The sequence below is a fragment of the Marmota marmota genome, unplaced genomic scaffold (genome assembly GCF_001458135.2).
Source record: "Marmota marmota marmota unplaced genomic scaffold, marMar, whole genome shotgun sequence".
In the NCBI taxonomy this organism is placed as follows: Eukaryota; Metazoa; Chordata; class Mammalia; order Rodentia; family Sciuridae; genus Marmota; species Marmota marmota.
The window spans coordinates 29,368,149-29,381,713 of record NW_026000108.1 but is presented as its reverse complement, the minus strand read 5'-3'; the positions used below and the strand labels follow the sequence as shown (position 1 = coordinate 29,381,713).

Below are 13,565 nucleotides of genomic sequence, written 5' to 3'. Positions count from 1 at the left end.
CTATAAAACTAACTAAAACTATCCTTAAAAGAAAGTCTTTAAAAATGATAAAACTGAGACTTTGTAAGGTTAAGTGAGTTGACCAAGGTCACAGGGCTGGCTCCCTGCAGGCCAATAAAACCCAGGGGTATTTTTGCTTTGAGCTTTATGGACCAGGTAGTGGGCACTACCTTCTATCCCATAACAGGAAGAAGTTAAGAAATACATAATGAGCATCCACAGTGTGCTATTTCTTAGTAATACAGATAAGAACCTGAGTTGGGAGGTGGGGTCCCCCTTGGTCCAACAGAATCACTCATCATGTGAGTGGCAGAGAAGTGGGGTGCATCCTGAAGATTCATCGGGTCCTGTTTCCCTGTCCCTCTCTCCTCCACCTGCCAGCTTCTCTGCATGTATTGATGCTGCTCTGAACTGGGAAGGCTCTGTCCTCCCAACTTCAGCTGCTCCCCACTGCCCCTTTTGTGAGGTTTCTCTGGGCAGAGGGAACTCTGCACTTCAAACACCTAGTACTCGCCAATAACTCTTAGATAGAATTTGCAAGTTCTGTTGTTACTTGTCACAATTTGGATTAGACTGTGAATGCTGCATAGTAGGACTGGGTCTTAATCATCTCAGACATAAACTCTGAGAACCGGTTCAGGATATGTGCTCAAAGGGGTTATAGAGAACACAGACCTAACTTTTTTTTTTCCCTAGAGAATAGCCCGAAACCAGAAAACATAAGCCAGAAATAACTATGGCTTCTACGATAAAACTGATAGAATACATTGAATATAGATTTAAGAGTTCTGGTAGAACACAAACTGTGAATCATGAAAATATAAATTATCTTCTCCCCTGACTTTAGCAAAATGACTGTCAATAGTATTATACATCTTCATTGTTCTAAACCTGTTAGTAACCATTAATAATAATAATGGCACCATTTGCTTTAATAAAAGAAAGGGTCTGGAGATGTATTTCAGTTCAGTATACAGCACTTGCTTAGCATGTACGAGGCCCTGGGTTTAATCCTTAGTACTAAAACAAACAAGTAAATAAATAAAATAAACGTAAAAAAAAGCCTTATATTTTTAAAGTACATTTTGTTTCACTTTATGGGTTTTGATGAATTGTATTTTACCAAACATGAATACAACATTTGACCTATTATTTTAATTTATAAGTAATTGATAGAAACATATATGTACATATACCTAAAACATGGCTATCCTACATGACATCCCAGAATTTAGTAATTGTACAAGGTTTTTGATTATTTCAACAGAAAACACACATTTATGCAAATTAAGGCATATTGATTACAATCTGGTTTTTGAAAGTTATTTATTTTTAAAATTGTAAAAATTCAGAAAATGCCCAAGCTTAACATTTTAATAGGGATGTTAGTTTGCTAGGTTATGTTTTCTTTAGTCACCTTAAGGATCAAACATGAAGCAATGAGGAATGTAGATCTGTTTAAAATATACAAATACTTTTATAGTGATAATGTGATTCACTTGGTCTTCAAAAATATTGGTTAAAGAAATCAAGTTTAAAAAGTATTGGAGATATAACTCAGTGGTAGAGCATTTGCCTAGTATGCATAAGGCCCTGGGTTCAATCCCCAGTACTGGGGGAAAAAAAAATCCAGTTCAGTTTAGTTGGAGGTAAAAGTGGGTGAAATATTTCACTCTGATTTTGGCTGCAGATTATACTTTTGTGGCTGGAAAAAATTTTCTTCAATAGCATTGACTAGTTCATTCAGTTCCTTCTTTAGCTGCTCAGGATCACTGGAAAATAAGGAGAAAAAAATCCAGATTAATGGATTATTCCTAAGAACATATTAAAAGCTCCCTTCATAGACCAAGTGACACTGAAATTTAACTTTAAGAGAGGGACTAAATCAGAGAAAAAAAAAAAAAAAAACAGAACTCCAGTGACTATTCATGGGAACACATTTGTTGACTTAGGCAAAAAAAATCCCATGAGACAACATGTATTATTTTCCCTAAAGGTTTTTCTAAGTTCTTGACTATAAACAAAGCTAGCCCGTGCTCTTCTCCTAAGATTTTTCAAGAAACACAAATTTTGGCCTATCATCCCTAAAAGATATATAGTGTTTATACCTAAAAGTGTAAGCCTTCTTGATCCCAATTGCTATTAACTCCTGCTAAACTTTTATGAATGACAGCTCTGTGAAGTCCTCAGGGTCCTAGGCTTCAAATATTCCTGATGATGCTTATCCTCAAGCTATGAAACCGCCTTCCTAGAATGGACATGGGTGGGAATCTCCTCGCAGGTGCCCGCAGTCAAATACCAAGAAAAGGGCCCCCAGTGTTTTCTTATTATTTATCTACCTCCAGAACAAAATCATCACCACTAAAGTATAAACAAAAATCCAGGGCAATTGATCATGCTAAGAAAATCAAGTTTTCAAGGATCAAGTGGGAAATATTTCTATGCAAACCATTAGAAAGTATACAACAGATAAAATGGACTCACAGTTAAACAGGTTTCTAGCAGCTTATAGAGTCTAGTGAGTGACTCTGAACACCTAAAACCACAAGGCTGAATGTGAAAACTAAACCCTTCAAACCATCACATTTTCCATCAGTCAATTACTTTATATTTGATTATCTGCAAAATTTATATGCAAAGTTTATTTGAGTGGAAATGGCAATCTCTGTAATTAGGTAAAGTCATTTTTACATTGCTATAGCTAGGCAGTATGATTAAAGCAATCAATTTCATTGCTGACATTGATTCTGGCTGTACTCCGGTGCTAGTTATGTGCCCTTGGGCAAGTGGCTTAGGTTCTCTTAGGCCCAGATTCCTCATTTGTAAAATTGAGATAAAGACTTTACCTTCTCAGGAGAGTTGTTGTACAGATTGAGATATATTATATAAAGTAATTAGCACAGAACCTGGTCCAAAGACCTCAATAAATGTAGTTATCATTATAATTATTTTTATCCCTATTGGCAATATATACAGTAATTATGCTTCATAAATGCATATGAATTATAATTTTTTTCCTTCTCCATAAATGTGCTTTGAAGAAAATAATAGTTCTCAAGAAGGTACACAATAATTATATTTAAAAAACCCACAAAACTGAAAACTAAAACTCAGTGAATTTACTACTTCTTATTTATTAATCAAGTTTGGTTTTAAAGCTATGGCACATATGCATATTGATTCCCTTCCACACCGATTTGTAATGTTTCTGATATTGTGTTTCTTCTGTGTAGGGGAAAAAAAAAATCAGTACTACTGCATATGGCTTACTGATACTGTAATTCCTAAAACTAAAGTTTTGTCTTACTGGGACTGAGGTTGTGGCTCAGTGGTAGAGCACTTGTCTGGCACGTGTGAGACACTGGGTTGTATCCTCAGCACCACATAAAAATAAATAAATAAAATAAAGGTATTGTGTCTGTCTACAACTAAAAAAAATATATATTTTTTAAAATTTTGTCTAGGGGCTGGGGATGTGGCTCAAGCGGTAGCGTGCTCGCCTGGCATGCGTGCGGCCCAGGTTCGATCCTCAGCACCACATACAAACAAAGATGTTGTTTCCACCGAAAACTAAAAAAATAAATTAAAAAAAAAATTTTGTCTACTATTCCTTATCCTAATCACTAAAATGTTCCATTTTTTAAATTAAAGTGTGAGAAAATTTCACAACATTTTAAAAAAGAACAGGACACCATCTATGACCACTAAAACCATGATGAGGAATCCCCTTTTCTGGAAAATCTAAGTCTGGAGCACTTTATAGAAGTGTATACAAAGTATCATATATTAGGCACTTGTTTTTCTCTAAAATCATGAAAAACCATGTAAGCTAAATGACACTTGGGACTTTCAAACAAGTTTGAATTTGCCTGCAATTATTCAAATTCAAAATACAAGGTATTTTGTAGATGTGATTAACCTTTTATAACCAGTTGACTTTAAATGAAGGAGTGTATCCTAGACTATCTGGATGAGTCAGATCCTAAAAGATATTAAAAGCTTTTCCTGAAGAATTTAACCTGTGACTGCAACGTGGAACCATGCCTAAGAACACTAGCCTGCCTTCTGGAGAGTTGCCCTATGGATCTCAGATGTGCCTCACCAGCCTCCAAAATGACCTAAGATAAATCCTTGCAATAAATCTCTATTCTATTGGCTATTGGGACCCTCCTTACTACAATTATCATCTAATAACATTGAGATATTAAGGGAGTGGCCTTGTTCCTAGAAGATGCATATTGAAATATTTAGGAATGAAGTATCATTTGAAAGTATACTTTCAAATGGCTCAAATATATATATATATAACATATGGTGAGAGACAGCAAATACCGCAAGATGTTAACAAAGCCTGAGTCTAGGTTGGGGTCAGCAAACTGCGCCTCATGGCCTGTTTTTGTAAATAAAGTTTTATTGGGATACAATAGTATCCATTGCTTTGTGTATACAGTTGATTCTGCACTGCGATAGCACAGCTGAGCAACTGCAGCAGAAACCACCCAGGCGGCAAACCTGAGGTGTTCACTATCTGACTATTTACAGGAAGTGTGTCAACCCCTGTCCTAGGTGAGGGGTATGTGGGTTTGCTACATTATTATTTTGCTATTTTCATGTCTGAAAATGTTTAGGTGTTAGAAATTTTGTTAAAGTTAATTTATCATGAGGTCATACTCAAATAAATCAAAATGCAAAAAATTCCAGGCATACAAACTACCATCTGTGTTAGTAGGCCATTTTTCTTCTAAAAAGCTCAAAATGCACTGTTGTAATGATACTCAAAGTCTTGAGAAAGTCAAATCCACAGTCCATTTGTGTGGGTAAGAAACCTATGTCTTCATTCTTTCATGGAATCGCTGTTAAAAGAACCAACTCAACTTCTTGCTGTCTGGGTTGTATATTATCACAGCACTCTGGTGTATTTTCCTCAATCCCCCATAGTGGACTGCCATCTTGATTTCTCAGTAGTAGGGTTTATTTGAGAATTCTCAAGCTGACTGGGTATAAATGTTTCCACCAATGCCTACTCTGTTGTATAGGCCCTTAGATTATTCAGTCTGAGAATTCACACATTTGTTATATAAAGTACAAACTTTGTCAAAGGTTTATTTTATCCTCAAGGATAAAACTCTAATGTCTCAGTCTTCAAAATGACATACCTGAGCTCTATTTGTTCAGAACTCTCAGCAACCAAATTAATTTTACTCATATAAATTATCTTCTTAACACTGCCACTGTTTTCAAATTCAGCTTTGAAAGAGGTCCACATTTGAAATAAAAAGTTGGACAAAACTAAGATCATTGCTAACAAAACCGCTTTTAAACACCAGGACTTGGTGTCAACATACCTTATATATAATCAAAGATATGATAAATTATTGTATAGTGGTATATTAAGAATTGTAATGCAAAATAAATAAATACATAGAAAAAAAAGAAAAATAAATAAATAAACACCAGGACTTATACTTGAAAAGGATTTTCTAGGGCTGGGGATGTGGCTCAAGAGGTAGCGCGCTCGCCTGGCATGTGTGCGGCCCGGGTTTGATCCTCAGCACCACATACAAACAAAGATGTTGTGTCCGCCGAAAACAAAAATAAATAAATAAATATTAAAAAAAAAAAGAAAAGGATTTTCTATTCTAAATGATTAGCAGGCTTCAGAATTCTATGAATACATGAGATCCATGATATAAAACATATTAATAATAGTTAAGCTTCTTGGTCATGGATTCACTGCTGTTGTACACTGGGTAGGCTGGTGTTTTGCTTGAGTCAGGATGTTCTACTTACTGGCCAACATTTCAATAAATATAATACAAGGACAGATTTTCAGTTTTTCCATTAACCTATAAACAAATACTTGAAGTCCAGTCAATAAGCCATGTGAAAAGTTTAAATAGTTTATACTCTTAAACATTATTGTTGTTATTAAAGGAAAATATTCTGAAATATTGAATACACTTCAAGGATATTGAAAAAAGAGAAGACAAAGACAGGGAGAAAACAGATCCTTAAACTGAACTGATGTTCATTTGGAATGATGCCTAGGGTTTGAAAACCTGAAGTAGGAATGAGAATTACAAAGAAATGTCTATGGAAGACCATACTCAATATGGTAACAGACAGCTTATTATTTAACCACAAGGAAACACTGATACCTATATAATACTACAGTAAAATGTTGATAATCATGAATTGTTAGGAAATGAACTGTTACATGTTTGCTTAATGGTTGAGTTTTTGCCCCAAAATTTAAAATTAAAACTGACACTTGATTCTGTTATTGGCATAATCTGGATATCAAAATTACTCTTTCTATTGCAAAATTTATGAATTCTAAATACAGAAGAAATATATCCAATAAAAATAGAGCTTCAAGTTGAGATACACTGTAAGTGCATATACTGAATGAATTTTGAAAACTGTCAAGTACTTTTAAAAAAAATGTAAAACATCTCAAAAATTGTTTATGTGGATTATATGTTGCACATATATTAAATTCAATATATTATTAGAATTAATTTCACCTGTTTTTTTCATTGTTTTAAAATCTGGTTAGCAGAAAGTTCTTAACTGCATATATGGTCCATTTTATTTCTATTGGGCAGCAGTGGCTTAATGAACCTTTAGAAAAAAATTGTGCTGATTCTCCATCATATCCTGAATAGGGAAGTGCCAGTTAGTTCAGTATTAAGTAGGTACACAGTACCATATTTACCTGTGCCTAGGACACTTTGGTTGGAAGGTGTCCACTTCAACTTTTTGCTGAGATCACAGAAACCTGACCCTGGAGCCACTAAGCCCTCAACTCTTTGGTGGCAGGGACTCTTTATTCCTGGCTCAAACCTGTATAGATCCTCAAGGGTATTTATTGAGAGTATGTGGAAGAAATTTTAATTAATTATATCAGAGACACAGGAAGACTGTCCCTTTTTCAAGAAGAATAAAAATTTACGGATAGCAGTTACCAATGAAAATACTCAGAAAAAGGAAGTTTTATTACTATAGCTGAAATTAGGGATGTGATTTCCCCAAATAAAAGGTAGGAGAGAAATAAGTAGGTAAGAAAGAGCACTCTTATCCCTGGATGCTCAAACAGTTGTTACTATCACATCATCACCACAATTTCCAATTAAACTACACACTGGAAAGATGAAAATTTTAATTTCATACTTGAACTGAACCAACTAGGAAGCCTGGGGAACAAAAGTCCCATCAGCTGCTACCCGTGTCATACCTGTTTCCAGGGGGTGCACACAGCTCTGCATAGTACTTGATTTTGGGCTCTGTTCCGCTGGTCCGCATGGTGGCCACGCCTCCATTAGCAAAGGTAAAGGTGATCATTTGGCTGCTTTTGCTTGTAGGAAGAACCTAGGAATCAATTTAAACACATTGCTCATCTAGCAAGTAACAAACCAGACTGGTTTAACTAATATTCTCCCCTGGATAAGCAAGAAAATAAATGCCAAACCAATATATTGGTTAGAAAAGAATATTTTTGGGGAAATCAGAAAATGTTCTCCATGTGAAAGACATAGTAAGAAATTTAGGGTGCCAGCTTTTTACCGCCCTAGATCTACTAATGTTACAAAGTTTTCATTCACATTAAAGCATATCATTTCATAGGCAATGAACTTAAACATACTAATAATGTACTACAAAAAATTAGGCCATATCTCACTGTTGCTAAGTGAAATTTTACCAAAAAAAGTCTATAAGATTTTTTATTTTTATTTTTTGGTATTGGGGATTGAATCCAGGAGCACTTTACCACTAAACTACATCCCTAGGGTCTCAGAAAGTTGCAGAGGCTGGCCTTGAACTTGCAATCCTTTTGCCTCAGCCTCCAACTCACTGGGATTAAGGTGTGTGCACTGTGCCCAGCAATTCTTTTTTTAATATAAAGTTTTTGGCATATGAATTTATAGTTGATAGCTCCCCAAATTACTAAAATTAGAGTGGAAGTATTTTCAGAAACATACACATAAGGGCAAACAGGAAAAGAAGAGAGCAGTTGATGGGTTGCCAACCAATTGTGGAAGTCAGAAAACAGATGGAGTTGCAGAACTGGGGTGATGGGACCTGTGCCAGTGACATCGTAGTCCCTGAGCAGGAGACACAGACAGGAAGCAGTTGGAGTGTGCATGCTATGCAGAATCCCAGCCAATCTCAAGAACTGGAGGCACCAGGTACACAAAGTATGAGGCAGGAGGCGAAAAGGGGGGCAGTGTTGAAAAGAAGCTACTGGATCCACCCAGCTCCGTACCCCCAGCCCACATGGGCCAGGGAGCCAGCTCTTCTCCATCCCTGCAGAAGATGCTTCAATTCTCTGGGGCCTGAACCAGAATGTCTCAGAAGCGGGGAACCAGGCACCATGGAGTGGATGATATGGTTAAAAGGGATTAAGGTCCTCAGCCTTCCCCCCAGCATGTTCCAGAGCCTTGGCTTAGAGCTTTAAGGCAATACACCAGGCTTGGACTTCCCCGGAGCAGCCAAACAGCCCCAGATGAGGGTCCCCTTAAAAAAGCTGACTTGCTGCCCAATATCCTTGGAGTGAAGTAAGTCATTTGAGGTGTACACATACACAGAGCTTCCAATCAGCTTTTAAGCATTCAAAGGATAGTTAGGGACCAGCAGACACCTGGGAAAAAACACTGGAAAAATGACAATGTCCAAAACAAACAGGGGGAAAAAAACCCAAAAGAACTTTCAGGAAATAAAGACGATAGGGCAGGGGGATCTATATTTTTAAAAAGGTATAACTATAACTAACATCCTTAGAGAGATTATATATGGCATATATAAAACAAGAATAATAGCCTGCCATTTTGAATGTTAGAGTAAGGGCTGAAATAAACAGTCAACAGAAGCACTGAAAGTTAAAGTTGAGGAAATCTCCTCAAAAGTAGAGGAAGCCTGGGTATAGTAGGGCAAACCTGTAATCCCAGTGGCTCGGGAGGCTGAGGCAGGAGGATGGTGAGTTCAAAGCCAGCCTCAGCAACTGAGCAAGGTCTTATGCCACTTAGCGAGACCCTGTCTCCAAATAAAATATAAAAAAGGGCTGGGGATGTGGCTCAGTGGTTAAGAACCCCTGGGTTCAATCTCAAATATTCCCCCCACCCCCAAAGTAGAGGAAGATAAAGACAGAAAACAGGAAAGGAAAAAAATAAGATAAGTAGAACGTGCATCCTGGAGAGCCAGAGTCTGTCTAGAAACTCTTCAAGGAAGTGAAGTTATTTTACAAACAACCAACAAGCCCCTTCCTCAACACATAACCAAGAAAACTTAGAAGAAATGATTCCATAGACCAAAACAGAACCACCAAGTACCCAGAGAAACAAACCTGCGTCACTGAGAAATCTTAGAACATGAAGTTTACAGAAAAGTTCCTAAAATCTTCCCAAAGAGGAAAAAAAAACCCAAAAACCCAAGTTGCAAGGAAGTGACCCAGTGTGGCCTTAACACCCAGTGTGCAGCACGCTGGGACCCCCACCATTTGGAGGGGATGAGTGAGTGCCACTGTGACATCCGCTAGCCAACCAGCAACCGGCTTCCAAAACTGAGTCAATCAAACACAGGCAGCAGTGAGGTATTTTCAGAACTAATCGCCTCCAAAAATTTCTATCCTATTCACTTTTTCTCAGGAAACAATTAGTGAATGTGATCTAGAAAAATAAATATAGAAAGAGGAAGACATGAGGTCAGGAGCAAGGGACCCAACGCTGTCAACTGCATTCCCAGGACTACAGCTGTGCCCTCGACCTAGAGAGCAGCTGGGTTGGCCCAGATGGAGGGACCAAGAGAGGCCAGGAAGGAAGCCACTGGAAACAAAACAGAGCCACAGAAGAGCTGAATCCGTGGGACGTGTGACACACACTATTGGGAGGTATCCAGAAAATTTGAGAACAACTGGTAATAATTACATGGAAATCCAGGCATATAAAGGGACAGAGCAACTATTCATTACAGGGAACATAATTTTTTTAATATAAATTATGGAAACCTAATAAAAAAATACACTGCTCAGCTAAGCAGGCTACTGCAGTTACTAGTCATAATCATAGAAGCTGAGAATCTGATTTAACCAGCAGGGTGAGATGCAAATTTACTGTGAGGACAGAGAGAGGGAGAATCAAATGTGGGAAATGAAAGAACTAGATCCTTATCTCCATGGTAAAAAAATTAATAAAGTCTAACCCCGATAGTCAAAACATCATATTATTTAGAAATTTGGAAATAAACTCCAGGAATACCAACTGAGAGGGAAGTGCTTGTCCCAATGTTTCATCGTAACTATTTTAATATTATTTATCTCTTAAAAAAATTTTGTGGGCAGATGAAAATAAGATACATACAAAGGTAAGTATCAAAGAAGACATCTAACATCTCATAAGGATATTCTTCTCCCAACCTCTGGCCAGAGCCAGCAACTCTTCCTGGCTCCGATGGAGGAGCCACATGGTGTAAAGAAGGTGAACTCAAGGTTTTTCAGCTCACAGTTCCATACATTCAGAGAACAGGGTAAAATTAACTAGAAAGCAAGTAGTCGAAGCCAGGAGGGACCAAGGGAGGCTATAATTCCAACTACCTGGGAGGCTGAGGCAGGAGGATCCCAAGTTTGATGCCAATCTTGGCAACTTAGAAAGATCCTGTCTCAAAATAATGTAGAAAAATGGTACTGGGCTGAGATTTCATCTCACTCCAGTCAAATGGCAATTATCAAGGATACAAGTAATAACAAATGTTGGCAAGGATGTGGGGAAAATGGTATATTCACACATTGTTGGTAGGACTGCAAATTGGTACAACTACACTGCAAAGCAGTATGCAGATTCCTCAGAAAACTTGGAATGGAACCACCATTTGACCCAGTTATCCCACTTCTTGCTATATAGCCAAAAGACTTAAAATCAGCATAATATAGTGACGTGGCCACATCAATGTTCATAGCAGCTCAATTCACAATAGCTAAGCTATGAAACCAACCTAGGTGCCCTTCAACAGATGAATGGATAAAGGAAATGTGGTGTATATACACAGTGGACTATTAATCAGCCATAAAGAATAATAAAATTATGGCATTTGCCAGTAAATGGATGGAACTGGAGACTATCATGATAAGTGAAATAAGCCAATCCCCCAAAATCAAAGGCCGAATGTTCTCTCTGATATGCGGATGCTTGGGGCTGGGGATATAGCTCAGTTGGTAGAGTGCTTGCCTTGCATGCACAAGGCCCTGGGTTCAATCCCCAGCATCACAAAAAAAAAAAAAAAAAATTACACTAAAACCAAAGTCACATGGGAAACTAAACTGATATGTGGATGCTGACTCACAATAGGTGGGGGGGTGGTGAGTGGAGTGGAGTTTCACCAGATTGCTTGAGGGAGGGAGGGAGGGGTGAAGGAAGGAAAGGTGGAAATGGGAAAGACAGTAGAATGAATAGACATAACTTTCGTACGTTCATATATGAACCAGTGTAACTCCATATCTTGTACAACACAAAAAAGGGAAGTTGCACTCTATGTTCGTATGAGATATCAAAATAATTCCACTGTCACGTGTAACTAAAAAGAACAAATAGAAAAAAAAAAAAAAGGTCCTGGGGTGTAGCTCAGTGATTGAGTGTCCCTGAGTTCCATCTCAGTACCACAAAAAAAAAAAAAAAAAGTAAGAAAAGAAGAAAAAAATAAGAAAAAGAAGAAAAGTAGTGGTTCCCAAAGGATGGACTGATTGTGTCAACATCTTCATCACATGCAAATTACTAGCCCATCCTAGACCTGCTCAATCAGAAACTCCAGGATGGCCCCAGCACTCTGTGTCTGAAGGAGACCTCTATGTGACTTTGATGCTCCCTCAGCTGAGAACTGCTGATAGAAAGCAAAAGCTGAAAATCCAGAGTCCAAAAATAAATAGAAAAGATTTTAGTTGATAAAAGTAAATGTTACTCACAGCTTTTTTATCAGGTTGGCTATCATCATAGCCAGTTGTAAGATCTCTAATGGCAGAAATTTCAAATTTGCCACAAGTTTTGGGATAATTATTCTTCCCATCATAGTTTCTCAGGTTTCCAAATAATTTTTTAATGGTATCTTGATCGTGGCAGATAAAATATGAAGCTTTGGTAATATGGTAGCCATACCTATCAAAAAAAATTACAAAGTCATACAAAATGAGCAGCACATGATTCTGGAGAGCATATACAGAATATGTATCAACCAGTATATTCTAAAATAAATGAAACAAATAACCATAACCAACTTTAAAGAAATAATCTAGTATTTAAAAAGAAGCCCAATGTTTGGCATGGTGACACTAGCCTGTAATCCCAGATACTGGGAGGCTGAGGCACAAGAATTATACATTTGAATTATACATTTGGTCAGCCTTGGCAATCTAGGAGATCCTGTCTCAAAAAACTTGCAGGCGGTGCTGGGGATGTCACTCAGTGGTAGAGTGAACCTGGGTTCAATCCCCAGTGCTACATACACACAAAAAGAGGTCCAACAATCTGTCTCAGGGATCACCAAATGCCTGCCTGGCCTTCACACTATATTTATAAATTAATATTGTTTTATTGGAACACAGCCACACCTCGTCCACTACTTTGTGTGATATCTCTGGCTGCTTTTGCACTCTTATAGTCAGAGTTTGGTACTTGCTACAAATACTGGAAAGATAAATTATGAATACATTTAATTTTTCTTTGACCTTGGATACTTAAAATCACATTCTTCAACTAAGGTTGTCATTTAAGAATAAATGCAATTGCAAATGAAATTATTAATTAGTGGCTTAAGTACCAAAAGGAAAGGTGATCTTTTTTTCATAAGAAATAGAACACATCACCAAAGTAAGAGCATTAGAAAGAATGTTAGTGTCTCATGCAGAAGAACACAATAAAACATTTAAAAATATTACTCCAGTCAAACAAAGTCAATAGAAACTTACTCCACATAGATGGCCTTTAACTGCTGAGATAGAGACAAATTCTTGGTTGCTAGAAAGCTAGCCAACTCTGCACTTATGACAGCAGCACTGACTCCATCTTTGTCCAGAACAAAAGGGCAGCACATATATCCTGCAGAAACACGTGTCACACACACACCCTGAGCAGTGAAGTCCTTTATTACACCACGTCAGGCTGCACGTGCGGATGCATCCTGGCTATTGCATATTAGAGGTGGTACATTTACCACCATATGGTTAAGAATTTATGCTGGGTGCGCTGGTGCATGCCTGCAATCCCGGTGCCTCTGGAGGCTGAGGCAGGAGGATCGTGAGTTCAAAGCCAGCCTCAGCAAAAGTGAAGCACTAAGCAACTCAGTGAGACCCTGTCTCTAAGTAAAATACATAAAAATATGGCTGGGGATGTGGTTCAGTGGTCAAGCGGCCCTGAGTTCAATACCTGGCATTCCCCCATTCCCCCCAAAAAGAATTTATCCCAGTTCCTAGCACAAAACAGATCTTCAAGCAGTCTTTGTGGAATAACCAGTGAGATTTTCCCTCCTCGTCAAATGATGCTCATCAATTAGATTCATGTCAAGTCCTCCCAGATCATATGAAA

At 37.7% G+C, this 13,565-nt stretch overlaps 1 protein-coding gene across 2 annotated transcripts in view; it reads right to left on the bottom strand.

Annotated features, from left to right (window-relative positions):
- Positions 1-1,047: 1,047 nt before the first annotated feature.
- The window catches only part of Pgm2 (phosphoglucomutase 2), a 30,997-nt gene continuing 18,479 nt past the window's right edge, over positions 1,048-13,565 (bottom strand). For both annotated transcript variants that reach the window (XM_048784319.1, XM_015482020.2), the window contains 4 exons: positions 12,950-13,079; positions 11,951-12,140; positions 7,238-7,371; positions 1,048-1,772 (listed from right to left, as the gene is read on the bottom strand). In XM_048784319.1, coding sequence (XP_048640276.1) covers positions 1,670-1,772; positions 7,238-7,371; positions 11,951-12,140; positions 12,950-13,079 — 557 coding nt within the window. In that variant the 3' untranslated portion in view covers positions 1,048-1,669. The remainder of the gene's footprint in view (positions 1,773-7,237; positions 7,372-11,950; positions 12,141-12,949; positions 13,080-13,565) is intronic.